General features: G+C 40.2%; 1 protein-coding gene across 2 annotated transcripts in view; it reads left to right on the top strand.

Annotated features, from left to right (window-relative positions):
* LOC128880699 (cysteine-rich motor neuron 1 protein) overlaps positions 1–14,732 on the top strand; it is a 242,119-nt gene that overhangs the window by 39,740 nt on the left and 187,647 nt on the right. For both annotated transcript variants that reach the window (XM_054131050.1, XM_054131040.1), the window contains exons 4-5: positions 3,756–3,980; positions 13,604–13,648. In XM_054131050.1, coding sequence (XP_053987025.1) covers positions 3,756–3,980; positions 13,604–13,648 — 270 coding nt within the window. The remainder of the gene's footprint in view (positions 1–3,755; positions 3,981–13,603; positions 13,649–14,732) is intronic.

Raw genomic sequence — 14,732 nt, 5'->3', positions numbered from 1 at the left:
ACGTGATACCAAAATTAGACTAATGAACACAGTTACCGTGCACGGGTACGAAAGAATTTTTCCTGAAATACCACGTTGAGGAAATAAAACAGACTCATTGAGACCCCTCAAAACGATGAGAAACGTTCGTCTAACACAATTCACAAAGGAGTATTAGCAAAAGAGACACGGTAGTAACGCTTTCTCAAAGCACAGAAATTAATAGACTTACGAAAATGTCAGACCTAACCCTACGATCACCAGGCTTTCACAAATTCAATAATATTTCTAACGAACCTTCCACTGTTTTTTTTCAATGCACTTTAATCTAGGAAATGGTCCAAATAAGGCTTCCTCGGCCTACCCAGCATGTAGACGTCTGAAATTTAATAACCGCGGCGAATGCGTCCCGAGAGGTGCAATTTCCGCGTTGTACGTTCGCTAGCGGGACGCCCGGAACGAAATAAAAATATACAAATTCATCGGTGAATGTAAAAATCAACCTCGTGCCTGTTTCGCGAGCGACGTTTCCGGGACGAGGTTCGCGTGTTCGTAAATTCGACGTACGATTATAAAGGGCGGTGAAACGCACCCTTTTCGGAGTAATGGTCGCGCAGCCAGCGCTTTATAATTCGATTTGCACGGGGCTTTTCGAATTTCGCGTTTACGAAGTCGGAAACAACGTGGATATAATCTACGGGAAAACTGAACTGCGCACTCTAGACGTTGTTACCCGTGAGTGAAAGCGCATTAACGAACTTTGCGTTTCGCAAATTTACCGGCAAAGTTATTACTGTTATTACTATGATTATAAACGGGGCGAGTTCTCTTAAACGCGTCGGTAATATAAATACAGTCCACTGGGAACGATAATAGCGATAAATGGCGCGTGAGAACGAGGCCCCGAAGAATTGTGGAATAAACGAATTGATTTTATTATTTATGGCGAAAGAAATGGATGCTGTTTATTTCTTGGTCTTATTACTGTTTTCGACATTTATAATGGGACTCTCATAAGCATGATATAAGTATGGTTAAGCGCATGAAAATGTTTCTCCAATGGAAAATATGTGAAACATGTTTAGAAAGTGAGACACAGGTCCGATTATTTTTTTCGTGTCTGTAAAAGTTCGAATTTCCACGAAAATTCGTGGTCGACTCGTAAGAAATTAACTTGAATGATCGGATCCAAATTTGATTGCACACATATCGAATGTGTAGTTCGTATGTGAATTTAATTTTCATGAAAGCGATCAAGTTTGCATCATTGCGATGCTTCTATAGATGATTTCAGTCATCTATATTTTCGATCCGCATCATCAGTATGTTCGTTAACAGTTTCGCGAATTCATCACGTTTTCCTGTTTTCTTTAGTAAATCGAATACGTAGAATTTATTGATATTGTCAACACCGTGAGTATTATTTTAGTCGCGCCAACGCAATAAAATTCCAAACGAACAGCAGCCACGTCCACAACGGAAGTTGGATGTGAAAGCAATACACTAATCCGAGAGGATTCAAATTTCGAGAAGTTAGGAACAATTTCATCTCGCTTTTATAAATAAATGCTAACAGTCAGTTATCGTGTTTTTCGTTACAACGAACGCAATAGAAACATAAACATTTATTTTTATTTTATCTTTGTTTTATTTTTTAATTAGTTAAATATTTTCAATTGAAAATTTGTATCGCGATAAATAAAATCGAAAATTATAAAAGTGATTCGAGTAAAATTCGCCTTATCTTAATAAAGGAAGGAACAAAATAAATCGATTCAATGTTTTCTCCATCCGTTCTTATCGATTCCAAATTTCTCTCTTACAAGATGATATTTATACTTACATCTGAATAATTTATTCAGAGGTTCTCGTGTTTGAGCAAGTAGGATTTGGCGTGTTCTTGATGGAAAAGCTGGCGCAGTGAAGCTCCCTTGGCATGTACCCGACGAACCACGGCCAATTAGCCGGAAGCGCATTCAGACCATTAACTCGAAATGAATTCGCGTTCACGGTTTGGTTCAGCGCGGAAGGTCGATCGGCAAACCAATTGGCAAATTCGATTTCTGGGGCGCTCGACTGTGGATTATTAAACTTATCGATCCAGGCAGCCCATGCTTGGACGGGACGCTCGGTATCTCCTGTCCGGAAGTTGCACCAGCGAGCTTACATCCGCCTCTGTAACAAATAATTCTTCCCTTCCTATTTCTTTCCTTCCACTCTATAAAAGCGGAGGACAGTTTTCCAGGTCGTTCCGACAACATGTATAGGGCCAGGTCAAAGTTATGTGGACACTGGCGAAGTAGACTGTTTGTCTTTAACCTTGGAACACGTATTTATTACAGAGCGTGCTAGTACATTATTAAGAGGGAAGCAAGTCGATTCAGAAACATGAAAGCGTGATTATATTATAGTTCGACGATATTCTTCTTTTTTGAGATAGTTAAATTAACAAGCTCAGGATATTGTTAATCGATACCACCAGTTTTTCCTTATTTCTGGACAATATTACATTCGTAACATAGGTCCTTCTTCTATACACCCGAAGTTTAAGTTTTAGCCTACTTAATTCCTATTTTCCAGTTTCTTTAGATAGTCCAGAATAAATTGATCGAGAAACAATGCAATCAGATATTCAGAACGGAGGTCGAAGCAGGTGACCGTGTTAGCCAAGGGAGAACGCATTATCATCCGAAACAATACGTGGACCACAGGATAAACCCGATAATCTAGATCTACGTTATCTAAGCGCTCGTTGGCATTAATACGATCGTTGGTGGTAATACGATGAAGGCAACCGGATATCAACATACGGCCGCTTAAGTCGTCACGGAAACGACCTCCCTGTCTGACACTCGGACAGTGCAAATTCTAGATGCCCCTATTGTTTCGTCTAATATACGCGACCCTTGTATACGGTAATTCGATCGCCACGGTTTGCCCCTGAAATTGCAACGTGTCCTAACTATTCGCGTAGTCCTCGATGAGATCGCTATCCACGCCGGGTAATTGAATACGAATTTGTCGTTAGAGCGCGCGCGGAGTGTCGTTGGGAGACCACATTATATTCTCCCGAGCGCGATAGAAGCCTTAGCTCGATCTGACGTACGCTGTACATGCTCTGTTTACCGATGTCGGAGAACCGCGTAATGGCGCAGACTTTCCCGTATCGATGGTAGCCCCGTGAGAATTCACCTCAAACATCCGGCCAGCTCGTATTTTCTTGGATTCCGTGGTCGTTACGGGGCATTCTTTCCTTTGGAATATCGCGCCGCATCGGGGAAAAGCCAACGCCAACGTGGAATTCACGATTAAATCGGCCTCGAAGAGAAAACTCACTGCTGGGGGTTCGGATTCCACTCGCGATCGAAACAAAAATAGTTGCTCTCGGGGAGATTAGTCGACGGGATGTCTAAAAGAGGGTCTGTGTTAGAAATTTTGGAAAGTTGCGTTTTTTGGTGGATAATGACCTAGATGGAACGTTACACTAACGCAATGTACAATAAATTCGCGGCTCGTTAAATGTAAATTCTGAGAATTTAGTCTGTTTTGTGTTAATTTTCACGAACTTCTCACTATTTTAACACGTAACGTTTGTTGAGATCAGATAACGCATTCTTTACTTTAGTTAGGCTTACACACTCAATTGTGTAAAATAATCGACGCGAAGCATTTAATAAATTTCTGAAGTATTCGACGTCGAGTGGTGCTCGAGAGGGTTGGAGTATCAAAAGGGTTGATTATTCGGTTAGGCTGATGTGGACGTGGAATTTTTACAGAGATTCCGGGCAGATGGAGGAGGCACTGCCCGCACGGGCCGGCAATGTCGGAACCGGGATGCAACTTGGTCTCTGAGGCGATCACGGAAGAGAACGGAAATACGTTGTCGACCGGAAAATGCGTTTGCGGACCGTCGGTGCCCTGGTGTCCGGACGAGCCGCAGCCTTACGTTTACGCGACGCGACACGAGTGCAAGCTCAATTTGGCCGCCAAAACCGGTTACGGTAAGTTCTTCCGTCATTTTTCATACACCGTTTATTCTCTGCTCTCCCGCGATCGACTTTGCGAATCGAAAAACGCCACTCGACGAAATAGGAAATTACTTTTCACGATATTGTCGCGTCGCATTCAGAGGGAGAATTATTTCTCGTTTTACGCGAACGTTTTTTCGATTCGCACTCGTTCGAACGCGCATTTCCCCAATTTATTCTCGACAAAGCGAACGCAACGTACCCGGCAAGTTTTCGAATACAACGAAGGACACCGTGGAAATTTCGTTTTGTATCGATGCATAAATAGGCAACGGGAAAAGTCGATTTAAATACGAATTTTTATTATAATGTTTATGACGCGAGCTGATATGGCGAATACATGCTAAACGTGACTAAAACGTATACGTACTTGTGCAAAACGAAATGTATTATGTATATTTTTTTTAGTACGTTTTCTATATTAATGTACGCTAAAAATGCATAAAATCCGTAGTCTAATTATAACGAGTGCATAAGTAAATTCGGGTCATAGCCGCCAGGTGTGCTTTAGACAGCAAATGAAAGGTTAATAGCGACCAGTATTATCGTATTATTTCTTTCAGAGAAATTTCAAAGAATTTTCTATTTTCTTTAATTAAAATTCTTTTCAAGTGTCTTTTGAAGGCAGAAACCCACCAACACTGACCTCCGCGTGGCTTTCATTTATTAATGAGTACACGTATTAAATTTAACCGTGGGTATATTGATTTTCATACGGTTTATAAATGTAACAACTCCGGGAAAAATGTACTTCGCTGCCGTTACCACTCTTTTCAAGGCGTGCTTAGTAATATAGATTGCCATTTTCACGAGTTATATGGGAACATCAAACATCATATCATTTAGACTTTCTTTAATAGACATAGAGGGTACGAATATTTATGGGACTGACTGAATGAATCTCAGCTTTGCGTTGAATCTCATAATAGATCAATATATTTCTGAGAAACTGTAACATACTAGGCAACTATAATTGTATCGTGAGAATCTTGCGTTCAAAGCCGGAAATATTCAGAGGATTGATATATATATATATTTACGACGCGAAACATATTTCCTCGTACAAAACAAATCATGAGAATGCACGACGGTATTTTTTCAAATAATATTTCATACGATTACCCACGCGATTTTCATGCGAAAATCTGACAGGGTTCGCTGTAATAACAGTCATCTTTCCAAAATGGAAAACGTCGAACTCTCGAACATTTCAATGCATCCGTACCGAGTTGTCGACCCCCCCCCCATCGTTGGGGCAAATCGATATCGCATGCTACAAAAAAAAAAAGAAAAAAAATGTAAATTTCCGACTGCAACGTGATCTCGCGTATGGCCAGCTCCCTGTTCCGATGCGTGTTTGCATTACACCAGGATATTGGAAAGAATAAACAGGGAACGCGGGACAAATCCGGCGCATTTCCATTCTTTTTAATATCGTCCACGTCCATTACGATTTGTCAATCCGTCGATGTTGTCGTCGTTTTGTATCATCGTTTCGAGCGATCGAAAGATCATTTAATTGGCCGGCGGTGACTTTTCGATTGTCCGCGTCTCGACGATAACGTGTCGATGGTCGAAGGAAAACTGGTATCGTTGAAGTGGACGAAGCACGCGAAAGGAGAGCGTGGCTGAAATAACGAAACTGCCGCGGTTGGCCGTTAATGAAAAGAAAACATAAATAGTAGCGAAAGGAGGAACAATGGGCGACTAAGAAAAACGAAAGGTCAGGAGGATTGGCGAGGGGGATCGGGTGATACACGGCTCGCAGCGCCGTTAATGAGAAAAAGACACAACCGCGATGGTGACGGCTCCTCGCTTCTTTGTTTCTGATTAAAGCCATCAAAAATAACTGAGCCCCTCGAAAGGGTGCTTCGGTTACGTGTGCACAGATACGGACACGCTTTCAGCGTCGAGTCCGACAATGTCGAAGGAAAGAGTAATTGGAAATCTGAGACACGAGGACGCTGTTGACTCTCTTCAGGTAGATGGTATTTAATGTGTCCAGGTCGCGCGATGGGGAAACACGATGGTGATGTTCTCACTTTTATCGAAGAAAAATCACGATGGACAATGTTCTTACTTCTCTTTGTCCAAATTATAATGACGAAGGATTACTTGTTATTATTAACACTCAAGGGATTCTCTGAATAGATTCTCGGAGCGCCTACTCTGCATATAAACAATTTTATCTAGATAACGGGGCATTACTTTTTAGGAATTCAGACCTAGGGTTATTTTTCTTGTAAAAATGAATCGTAAATGTGGAATAACATTTTTTCTCGCAATAGTTCTTTTTAAGGAAAAATGACTTGAAAGATACCCCGTGAACACCACTCGCGTCCGACTAATATTTGCTATTTCTACTTGTGTTTGTGACTGCAGACACTGACAGTTGGTCAGTGACCAGCGTCAAGAATTTTCACGATCGATTTCCTCGAAAAAGAACGCTGCCCGTAAACGTATTCCACGTTGACCTCCTTCGGGAAAGAATTAAAAAGTAAACGGTACCACGAAGCCTACACATATTTATGCGGTACATTTCACACGAAATTCTCGGCAGTTTTTAGTCTTATTTCCTCACGCACGACTATTCCGTAGCTCGCTAGGCGCAAAAACAAAACGGGTACCTCATATTCCTATCTTCCCACGCCCGCGAATTTTTCCTCGCGCTGTGTAAATGAATTCTCCCCTATCCTTATGAAAAAAGTAATTTTGCATACGGAAAAGGTACGGTACACCGTGTTATCGTGAAACTTGGGAATTTTTAGAGAGAGAGAAACGTGGTAGCCACGATCGGCAATTAAAATTATCGTTTCGTTATACGAGTCTTTTATGGTATTGTTACATATTTAACGGTTAGCATCTGGATGGGTTTAAAAATGTTCGTAACAGACTTCTTTAACGTTTGTTGTAGCCTTATTTAATTTAAATTCATCGTGCAATAATGGTGTACGCCAGTCAACGCTTCTGAAATAGCATCGACCAAATTAATTACTAGAGTCTGATATTAACAAATATTTATTGTAGAGATTTTCTATAAAATTGGGTTTGGTTCTCTTAGAATCAATTGATCGTATAGTGTTAATACATCATTCCTCCCTCCCTCTTCTCCCTCCTGAAGGGCTCGTGGAGTAACCGAGCTCTCTATTGTTCTTTCGCGAGGGTATTCGTTATAAAATAAGTACGCGACAACGTTGGCCCCAGCCACCCCTCGCCCACCCACATTCAATGGTTGTATAGAATCAATAGTTAACTCGTCTTTTCATTGAGCTGAACTTTCGAGCAGACTGTCGTGGCGCACCTCGCAGTCGAGCTTGTAACGAAGTTGTTAGCGAACGAGTAACAAAAGTAGTTACCACCGCTGGTGCGGAAAGTTAAATTCGATTCGTCCGAGGGAAAGTTTGACCGTGTACGTAGTTTAAGGGATGGAAACTGGACGGATTGTTCCTTTGCGGAGTTAAGTACACGACGAAAATTTCTGAGTACGTTCAAGATGCACAGGGACAAAGAGAAATGGACGAAGATTATGCGGGGAACAATGATCAACAGAGACGAAGCCAAAGAGGGCCACATTTCTTCGCAAGTGCAACCACGCATACATTTTATTAGCAAAAATATAGATAATCGTTAAGAATAGATCATGCTATATTTTGAAAATATGAAGTCTCTAATTTAATTATTCTTCTATTCCTTGCATCATTTTAAGTCCGCCCCAAAAAACAGAGGAACAAAGGAGAGGAACGCCAGTTTATCCCCTATTCCTGGTTTTGTTTTTTTTTCGCGATAACTTTCAGCTACAGAACAGTCCAAATTTTTTTCTAGCAGTCTCATATACCACCCGAGGGACTAGACAACTCTACGCGGCGCGCAACGGTATTTATAAATTCGCTGGTAGAAAACCGTGCCACGGTTAGCCATTTTTTTTTTTCTTCCATAGAATTTGCCTTTATTAAGAATAAACGAGTATCTCGTTGGCGATCTCGTCTGCAGCGAGCATTCGCGCACGAAATAATAACGAATGTTTTGCGGATGAACGACGCATTAAATTAGATCAGGGTTTCTCAAATTGCAGAACATCACGACCGTCGGCGCGTTGGATTTAGGTTAAGGGTTGGCAAACTTTTTCCTCCAGAAGGTCGAGTAATAAAAATTCTGGACTTTGTGGGCCAAGAGGCAATACCAAGGAAATTATCCACGCAATTGTACGTTAGATGGAGAACACGTGATCGTTTAATTATGCAGCGTTACTTAATTACTATTTTTCAGGTACATTCTTTAAGAAATCATTATAGGATGTGGAATTAATTACACTCTCTCCTTGAGGGATATTCTTTTTTTTTTTTTGACCAAATTCAATATTTAAGATCTTTTTACAATCAAAGTACTCGACGCAAACGTTTGAATATAAAATATATATATAAAAAAAAAGGATTTGCTAAAAGTATTTAAAGACCATGTATTACTTGATTACTACTCTTCAAGGAAAATCGCTCTATTATAACGTACATGGTACATTTTTTAGGTAAATGATAAATTGGCTCTCATTATTTCTATCTATGTGTTCTTCGAATCCCTCGCACGAACTTTTTCGATTTATTTATGCGCCACAACAACTGGGAAAGCCGACGAACAGGTGAATTAGTGGAAACGTTTCGCGGCATATTGTAACGGGGGAAAAAAAAATATAATAAAACGCGAGCGACCGCGATGTCGACCCAAATCCGACAAATGCATCGGAATCGGATTCCCATTAAAATAGCTTTTCGTTTCGAACGAGCCGCCGAATTGTAACGTATTTCGATAAACAATTTTTCACCGTTGTATCGTTTATTCCGCGAATATTTTTCGTATCGTGCGCGGCTATTAATAGGTTTCGCGATGCTTAGAGGAACTAATGGAGTTAATTTCGATGGCGTTTATCGAAATTCGACGAACGTTCTCGTGTCCCGTTGCCATTACAAGGCATTAATACCTTTTCACAGTGCGCTGAAAGCGCGTGTTTCAACAGCGAGTTGGACGGTGTTAGATCGACTTTATAACAACTTTAGCTCCAGTTTATATTAGACTATTGCTTCGGTTTCATTTCCTGCAGTTCTCTGTCGAGTTGCCGGCGTCCCTACGTGCGAACTAACTTCGAAGCTAATCGATGCATAGGTTGTCCGAACGTCGATTCAACAAAACTTATTGTATACCGTACTGTTATTAATACTTGAACGCTAGTTGCTAGTTATTCATTTGCGCGTAAACACGAGCTTAGCGAAACTGCTTCCTTTTTAACGTGGCGAATTTCTGTTATTATCGAATATTGCATTAAATCTGTAGGTGGTAGAATTCGGTATATCGCGATTCAGAAGTCACCAAATATTCAGATATTTGTGAAAAGTCGTCATTTTTACTCCAAGTGTACAGAGCTATTCAATTAACGAAGAATTACGCCCCCATCTATTTAAATAAAATTTTCAGGGGTTGTGCCCTATTTATAAGAAGTATCGCACACTAAAAATTTACTGTAACCCTCTTTGAGCCGTAAATAAACGAAACAAACAATAAATAAAATAGAATTCGTATCAACGAGCACCGGGACGCGAATATTTTTGTCGCGCGAAAGTTGGACGTCCTTTCATCATTCATAATGCGAATTAATATAAATTTTCATGCACAAAGCAATAGCGTTCGAAGCGCCAACGTATCCGAATATTAATGGAAGTCACCGTGCAACTATGCCAACAGTCGCTGCCCGTTATCGTTTATTGATTATTGCGAATTTTTCCGAGCGGAGAAAGCATTCCAACTTTCAAATTCTCCCTTCGTGGTCTTCCGTTCTTTTTTTTCGCGGCAGCTTTAAAACACCAGAGTGGGAAAAGTTTTCTCATTTCAACGGAAGAATTGACTGGGGACAAAAAATGTTTTCGCTTCACGCGAGTTCGAATCGAACGTAACGAGAAGGAAGAGGCTCGTCTCGGTATGTGTATAAACAAACCTCTCACTCGGTATACAATCCTTCGGTTTCACGTCACCGACTATTATTTCGTAATTTTTGTACTACTGGATTACTGAGTGATACGAATGAAAAAACCGACAGTAGTGAACGCGATGAGCAAAGCTTTTGCAATATTCTGTATCGCCCTGGGGTTTCATAAATTGAAATATATAAAGCAAGTGCAAACACGAGTTAATTCGTGACCGGTCAACTATGTGTTAAATTGGTAGAACAAGGCCAGAGAATCTCGAAGAAGGAAGAAGGGCACGCTCTGTTTAATCCATTCTTAGAAAAACGTTATTCGTGTTGCGAAATCGTTAATGAGGCCCTAGAGGTAGACGTCGCTGCAAGATTACGACCCTTCCAACGGGATGCCTTCTTTCGTACGCTTCGGTAACCAATAACTTCATAATTGGGTCGTTAGAGGAAAGCTTTATCGATCGCGAAATTAAATTTAATCCCTTCCCGAAGACGTGGCACAAGTGTACACAATCGCGTCACGTGCACGGAGAATGTCACCGAGGACGAACTTGTTATTTGACTGAAATCCCCTTTCGCGAGTCAACACTGCGTAGTCGTCGATGAAAATATCTCTGATATTTAGTATAGCCACTGTTGGGCACTGGAAAATTCTATCTGGAATAAATTTCCATTTATTGATTTCAGTAACGAGACTTACAGCTAGGTTAAATACATCGAAGCTCTATCGTCGAATAGAAACATTGTATCTTCCATTCGACACCTATCTTTGGAGGTATCGAGGCAATCTTGCATCTTTTAATGGTGTACTGCTGTAATTGCGTTCTAGTTGTCGAAAGAAGCTACGTTCTGCTCAGTAATCAAGAGGGTTAAGTGGATGCTCTTTCTTTAAGACCAGTTTCCTGGCAATTTTCATGATTTACTTAGACGTAGCAAATTTCAGAAGTTTACGTTATTCGTACGCATACAGTAAGTCTTAGAAATATTCGTACCTTCTACGTCTATTAAAAAACTTTGTCTAAATTAAATGATAGGTTTGATGTTTCCAAATAAACGTTTCATTATAAATATGTACATGGATAAACTTTACACTTGTATATATACAATGAGAAATTTATTTGAAAACATCGAACCTATCGTTTAATTCAGACAAATTCCTTCAATAAACACAGAGGGTACGAATATCTATGGGACTGACTGTATATACAAAATTTCATACACGAAATATTTTGAAGACCTCAAGCAACAAGAATATTAAAAAAATCTACTTTTTAATCGAGAAAAGAGTACCCTCCGAACGATACAAAATCGGTACGAGGAGTTGATTAGGTCACGAGACAGTTAGGCGTGGGCAAATATCAACGGTAAATACCGCGACGATTGTCCGAGAAAGATTAGCAGCGGGTTCACGTGTCCGCTACTTCCGGATAACTTCGCGTTTGTTTAGGATCCCCGCCGATGTTGCGTAAAATTTACTTCCCATATTAGCCGTTCGCCGATCCATTCGGGTATTTGCATAATAAATGTCCACGGATAGATGAAATATTGAGTTGCTCAAGCGCCCAGGTATACTCGTAATCTGTAATTTATCCGCGCGGATACACGCGCTCAATGTGGCAGAGATGCTCGTAATCCTAGGCCGAAGATAAATTATCAGTGGCGCAGCGTCGGCTGGCGAAGTGGCTAAAAACTTCCCGAGCATTGAAATATTGGAAAGTATCGCGCATCGGCCTCTTGGTTATTCATACGTAAAGAAACCGAAGGGGCACGTTTCTTCTTGAAAATGGGAAAGAGTTGGCGGTATACAACGTTTTTATACGACGCACTGTATGCAACTGTCGTTGGAAGAACTTGGAACTTTACGCGTTCTTCCCTACTGTTTTATATACAGGGTGTTCCAGCCTAAGTGATACAGAGCTACTAAGTGACAGAGTACAGAGCTCTAACTCCAAAATTATCGACCGAGTGAAAAATTTCAAATATGGAAATTTTATGGTAAAACGGGGCTCGTGTCTCAGCGCGAAGGAATTTTTGTTACCTTTGTTATTTAACGTGATACGATGGTCAAGTTTCGTTTCTCAAATGGAACTATATATTTTGTTTACGTCGTGTTTGGTCTCATTTTAATCAGAAAAATGTCAGGAATATGATGGCAACAGTTTTACAAGAAAAACGGTAATAATAAAAAAAGTTTGATCGTTGCATCAGCATTCTCTCATTGAGATATCCGATCCCGGATCATGTTACTGTCCATTTATCGTAGAGAAACTTGTGCATTTAAGGAGACTGTTGAATTATATATGTATACACTCGCAACTGAAATCAGATGCGAGAGTGCTTATGTAGTTAGGCTAAGTATGGGCACTCGCGTGGGATTTAATTCTACCGAAAAGAAAATATGGGATAGACTTTTTCGGAATACTCAAACAAGATTGGATAGCACATTTGGGATAGCATCGAAGACAAAGTTCGATCGCCGTTTGTTTCAATCGATGACGCGAAAGATGCAATTTGAAACTCATCGCGCGAGTGTAAATGCCAGGGAATTTGAAAACGCAATGAAAAATGTATGGGAAGCGAGCCAATCAAATATTTATACTTCCATGATGGAACGTTTGAACACCTGCTGGATTAAAGTAAGTTCCAGGCATAAAGTATGAAACGTGTCGTGAAGAAGCGCGCTTTTAGGTGTTATAGTTTGATGGCTTTACTCGTGGGAGAACTTGATTCAGAGGAAGTGCCTAGTTTTATTTAGGTTTCAAAATCGCAGCGTATATATTTTATTTAAATTCATTTAAATACGAATTTAGAATAAAACATAAAGAATCTCCTATACGTCAAATAAAAATTAAAACTTGAATCACGGAACATTTCACAGAGGGATATTTCACAGAGGTAACAAATAAAAATACTGCTGCTCAATCGAATAAACGTCATAAATAAATCACTACGCGTTGCTCTTCCCGTCATCTATTATTCGAATAAAATTTTGCCTGTCTCCGTTTGGTGCTACGTTAAATTCAAATATTATTTCGCATGAAAAAGTTTACGCATCGCTGCCATAGATTATCGTGTTCGGAATTATGTTTAACCGTAGTCAGAAGGTTTCGAACGCGCAATATTTTCTGGGACGTTAATGTTATCACTGGCGTGGCAATTCGCAGGGGTATTTATACTATTTATAAAGCTCGCGTGTAATACAAGTTAAAGGATGATAATTACGCAGTATAGAACAAGTTGTAATTAATTCTATTGAAATTTACGGGTGGTACAATTGAATTATTTTAATTAATATTCAAAATTTATTAAAATAAATACACAGCAGGACGTTATTTTTATATATGGAATTATTCAGTAAATTATATCGTAACATTTATAGATTGAACATTATACAAGGAACATTGAATATGGTTGAAAGATTTCGTCGTATTCATCGATAAATAATTTCGTTACTTTGAATCGTAAGCGCGGGAATGTTTCAGGGCTTTCGTTTAATTGTGTCGCTTGTTTGCATGATCGTCTCGTTACGCAATCTAATGAAGCGCGTTAAGGAGGGTGGAAAATAACGCTTAATTGATTCGCATCGAGCACCTCCCAGTCCGACGTCTGTTCTGACGCTAATAAACTTCTGTTTCAGATGACCTCTTTAGTTCCGGAGACACGACGGCCGACGACGCTGAAGGTGAGTCACTTTCAGTCAATTTCGAAACTTTCCAGCGAGAGTTTAAATTGAGTGTGTTTAGTATTCATCAGCGATCGAGTTTAAGGGATTAAAGTGTAATTACGAGGGCATGTTTGGCCTTTCGTTAATCAACCGCGATTCGAGTCCATTTGGGCTTTTAAATGAGCCTGTATTAACGGGACCTGTGCTATTTGTGAATATTTTTTGTTCAAATATAGGGAAATTAATATTTTTTTAAGATCAGTTTAGAGGGGACCACTCGTGGCTAACATAAACTTTTCTTATTGCAGCGTTTTGGTAGCAGGATTTTAATCATTTCAGGCCTGGAATTACTAAACTCAGAATTAAGACAAGTTGCGATCTAGGACAACTCCTGAACTTCCAAGGAGTTCGAAATAATGTATGGCGACGAAACGTCCAGTTAGCGGAACTGAGAACGACACATCCCGAGTCTAACAATTAATCTTCTTCAAAGGGACTTCTTAGATAAATTTAGTTTATTTCATATCCACGACAGATTAGCGAATCGCGCAACGTAAAATCGCGCAATTCACTTACGACGGACGTAAATTCTTGGCGTCGGTTTTCATTCGATTATTTTCCCGTTCCAGCGTCCCGCGATATTTCCAGCTGTCCTTATTTCTCGTGGGTAGCTATTGTTGCGATGATAATAAATTGAAATTTATCCGCGAACGAATCCCCCGGTTCCCTTTGGCGATGGAACGTGTAACATTTTTCTCTTCGTTTCTTTATTTCTGCGCATCGATCGACGGTTATTAATATCGTCGATGAAGCCTGGTTATTTCTCGTGCGCCAATATCGCGTATTCAATAATATGTTTGATGCCCGACAAACTTTTTCCACGTGCGTCGGTCGGATAACTGACAAACTTCACGCGGAAAAAAACCACGTTGTTGGTGCAACGCCAGTAACTCCCAATCGTCATTTCCGAGTTTCTATATCACCGCAATAGTATCGCACGGGGAGTTTCTAAAAAGGATCTAGGACTGTCGTTGGGAAAGGTTTAATACACGATAACGAAGACTGGTCGAGGTTCGCTTGTAAAATCAATTTAAACACTTCC

This window comes from Hylaeus volcanicus, chromosome 1 (assembly GCF_026283585.1).
Source record: "Hylaeus volcanicus isolate JK05 chromosome 1, UHH_iyHylVolc1.0_haploid, whole genome shotgun sequence".
NCBI lineage: Eukaryota > Metazoa > Arthropoda > Insecta > Hymenoptera > Colletidae > Hylaeus > Hylaeus volcanicus.
This window is presented reverse-complemented; position numbering and strand designations above follow the sequence as displayed.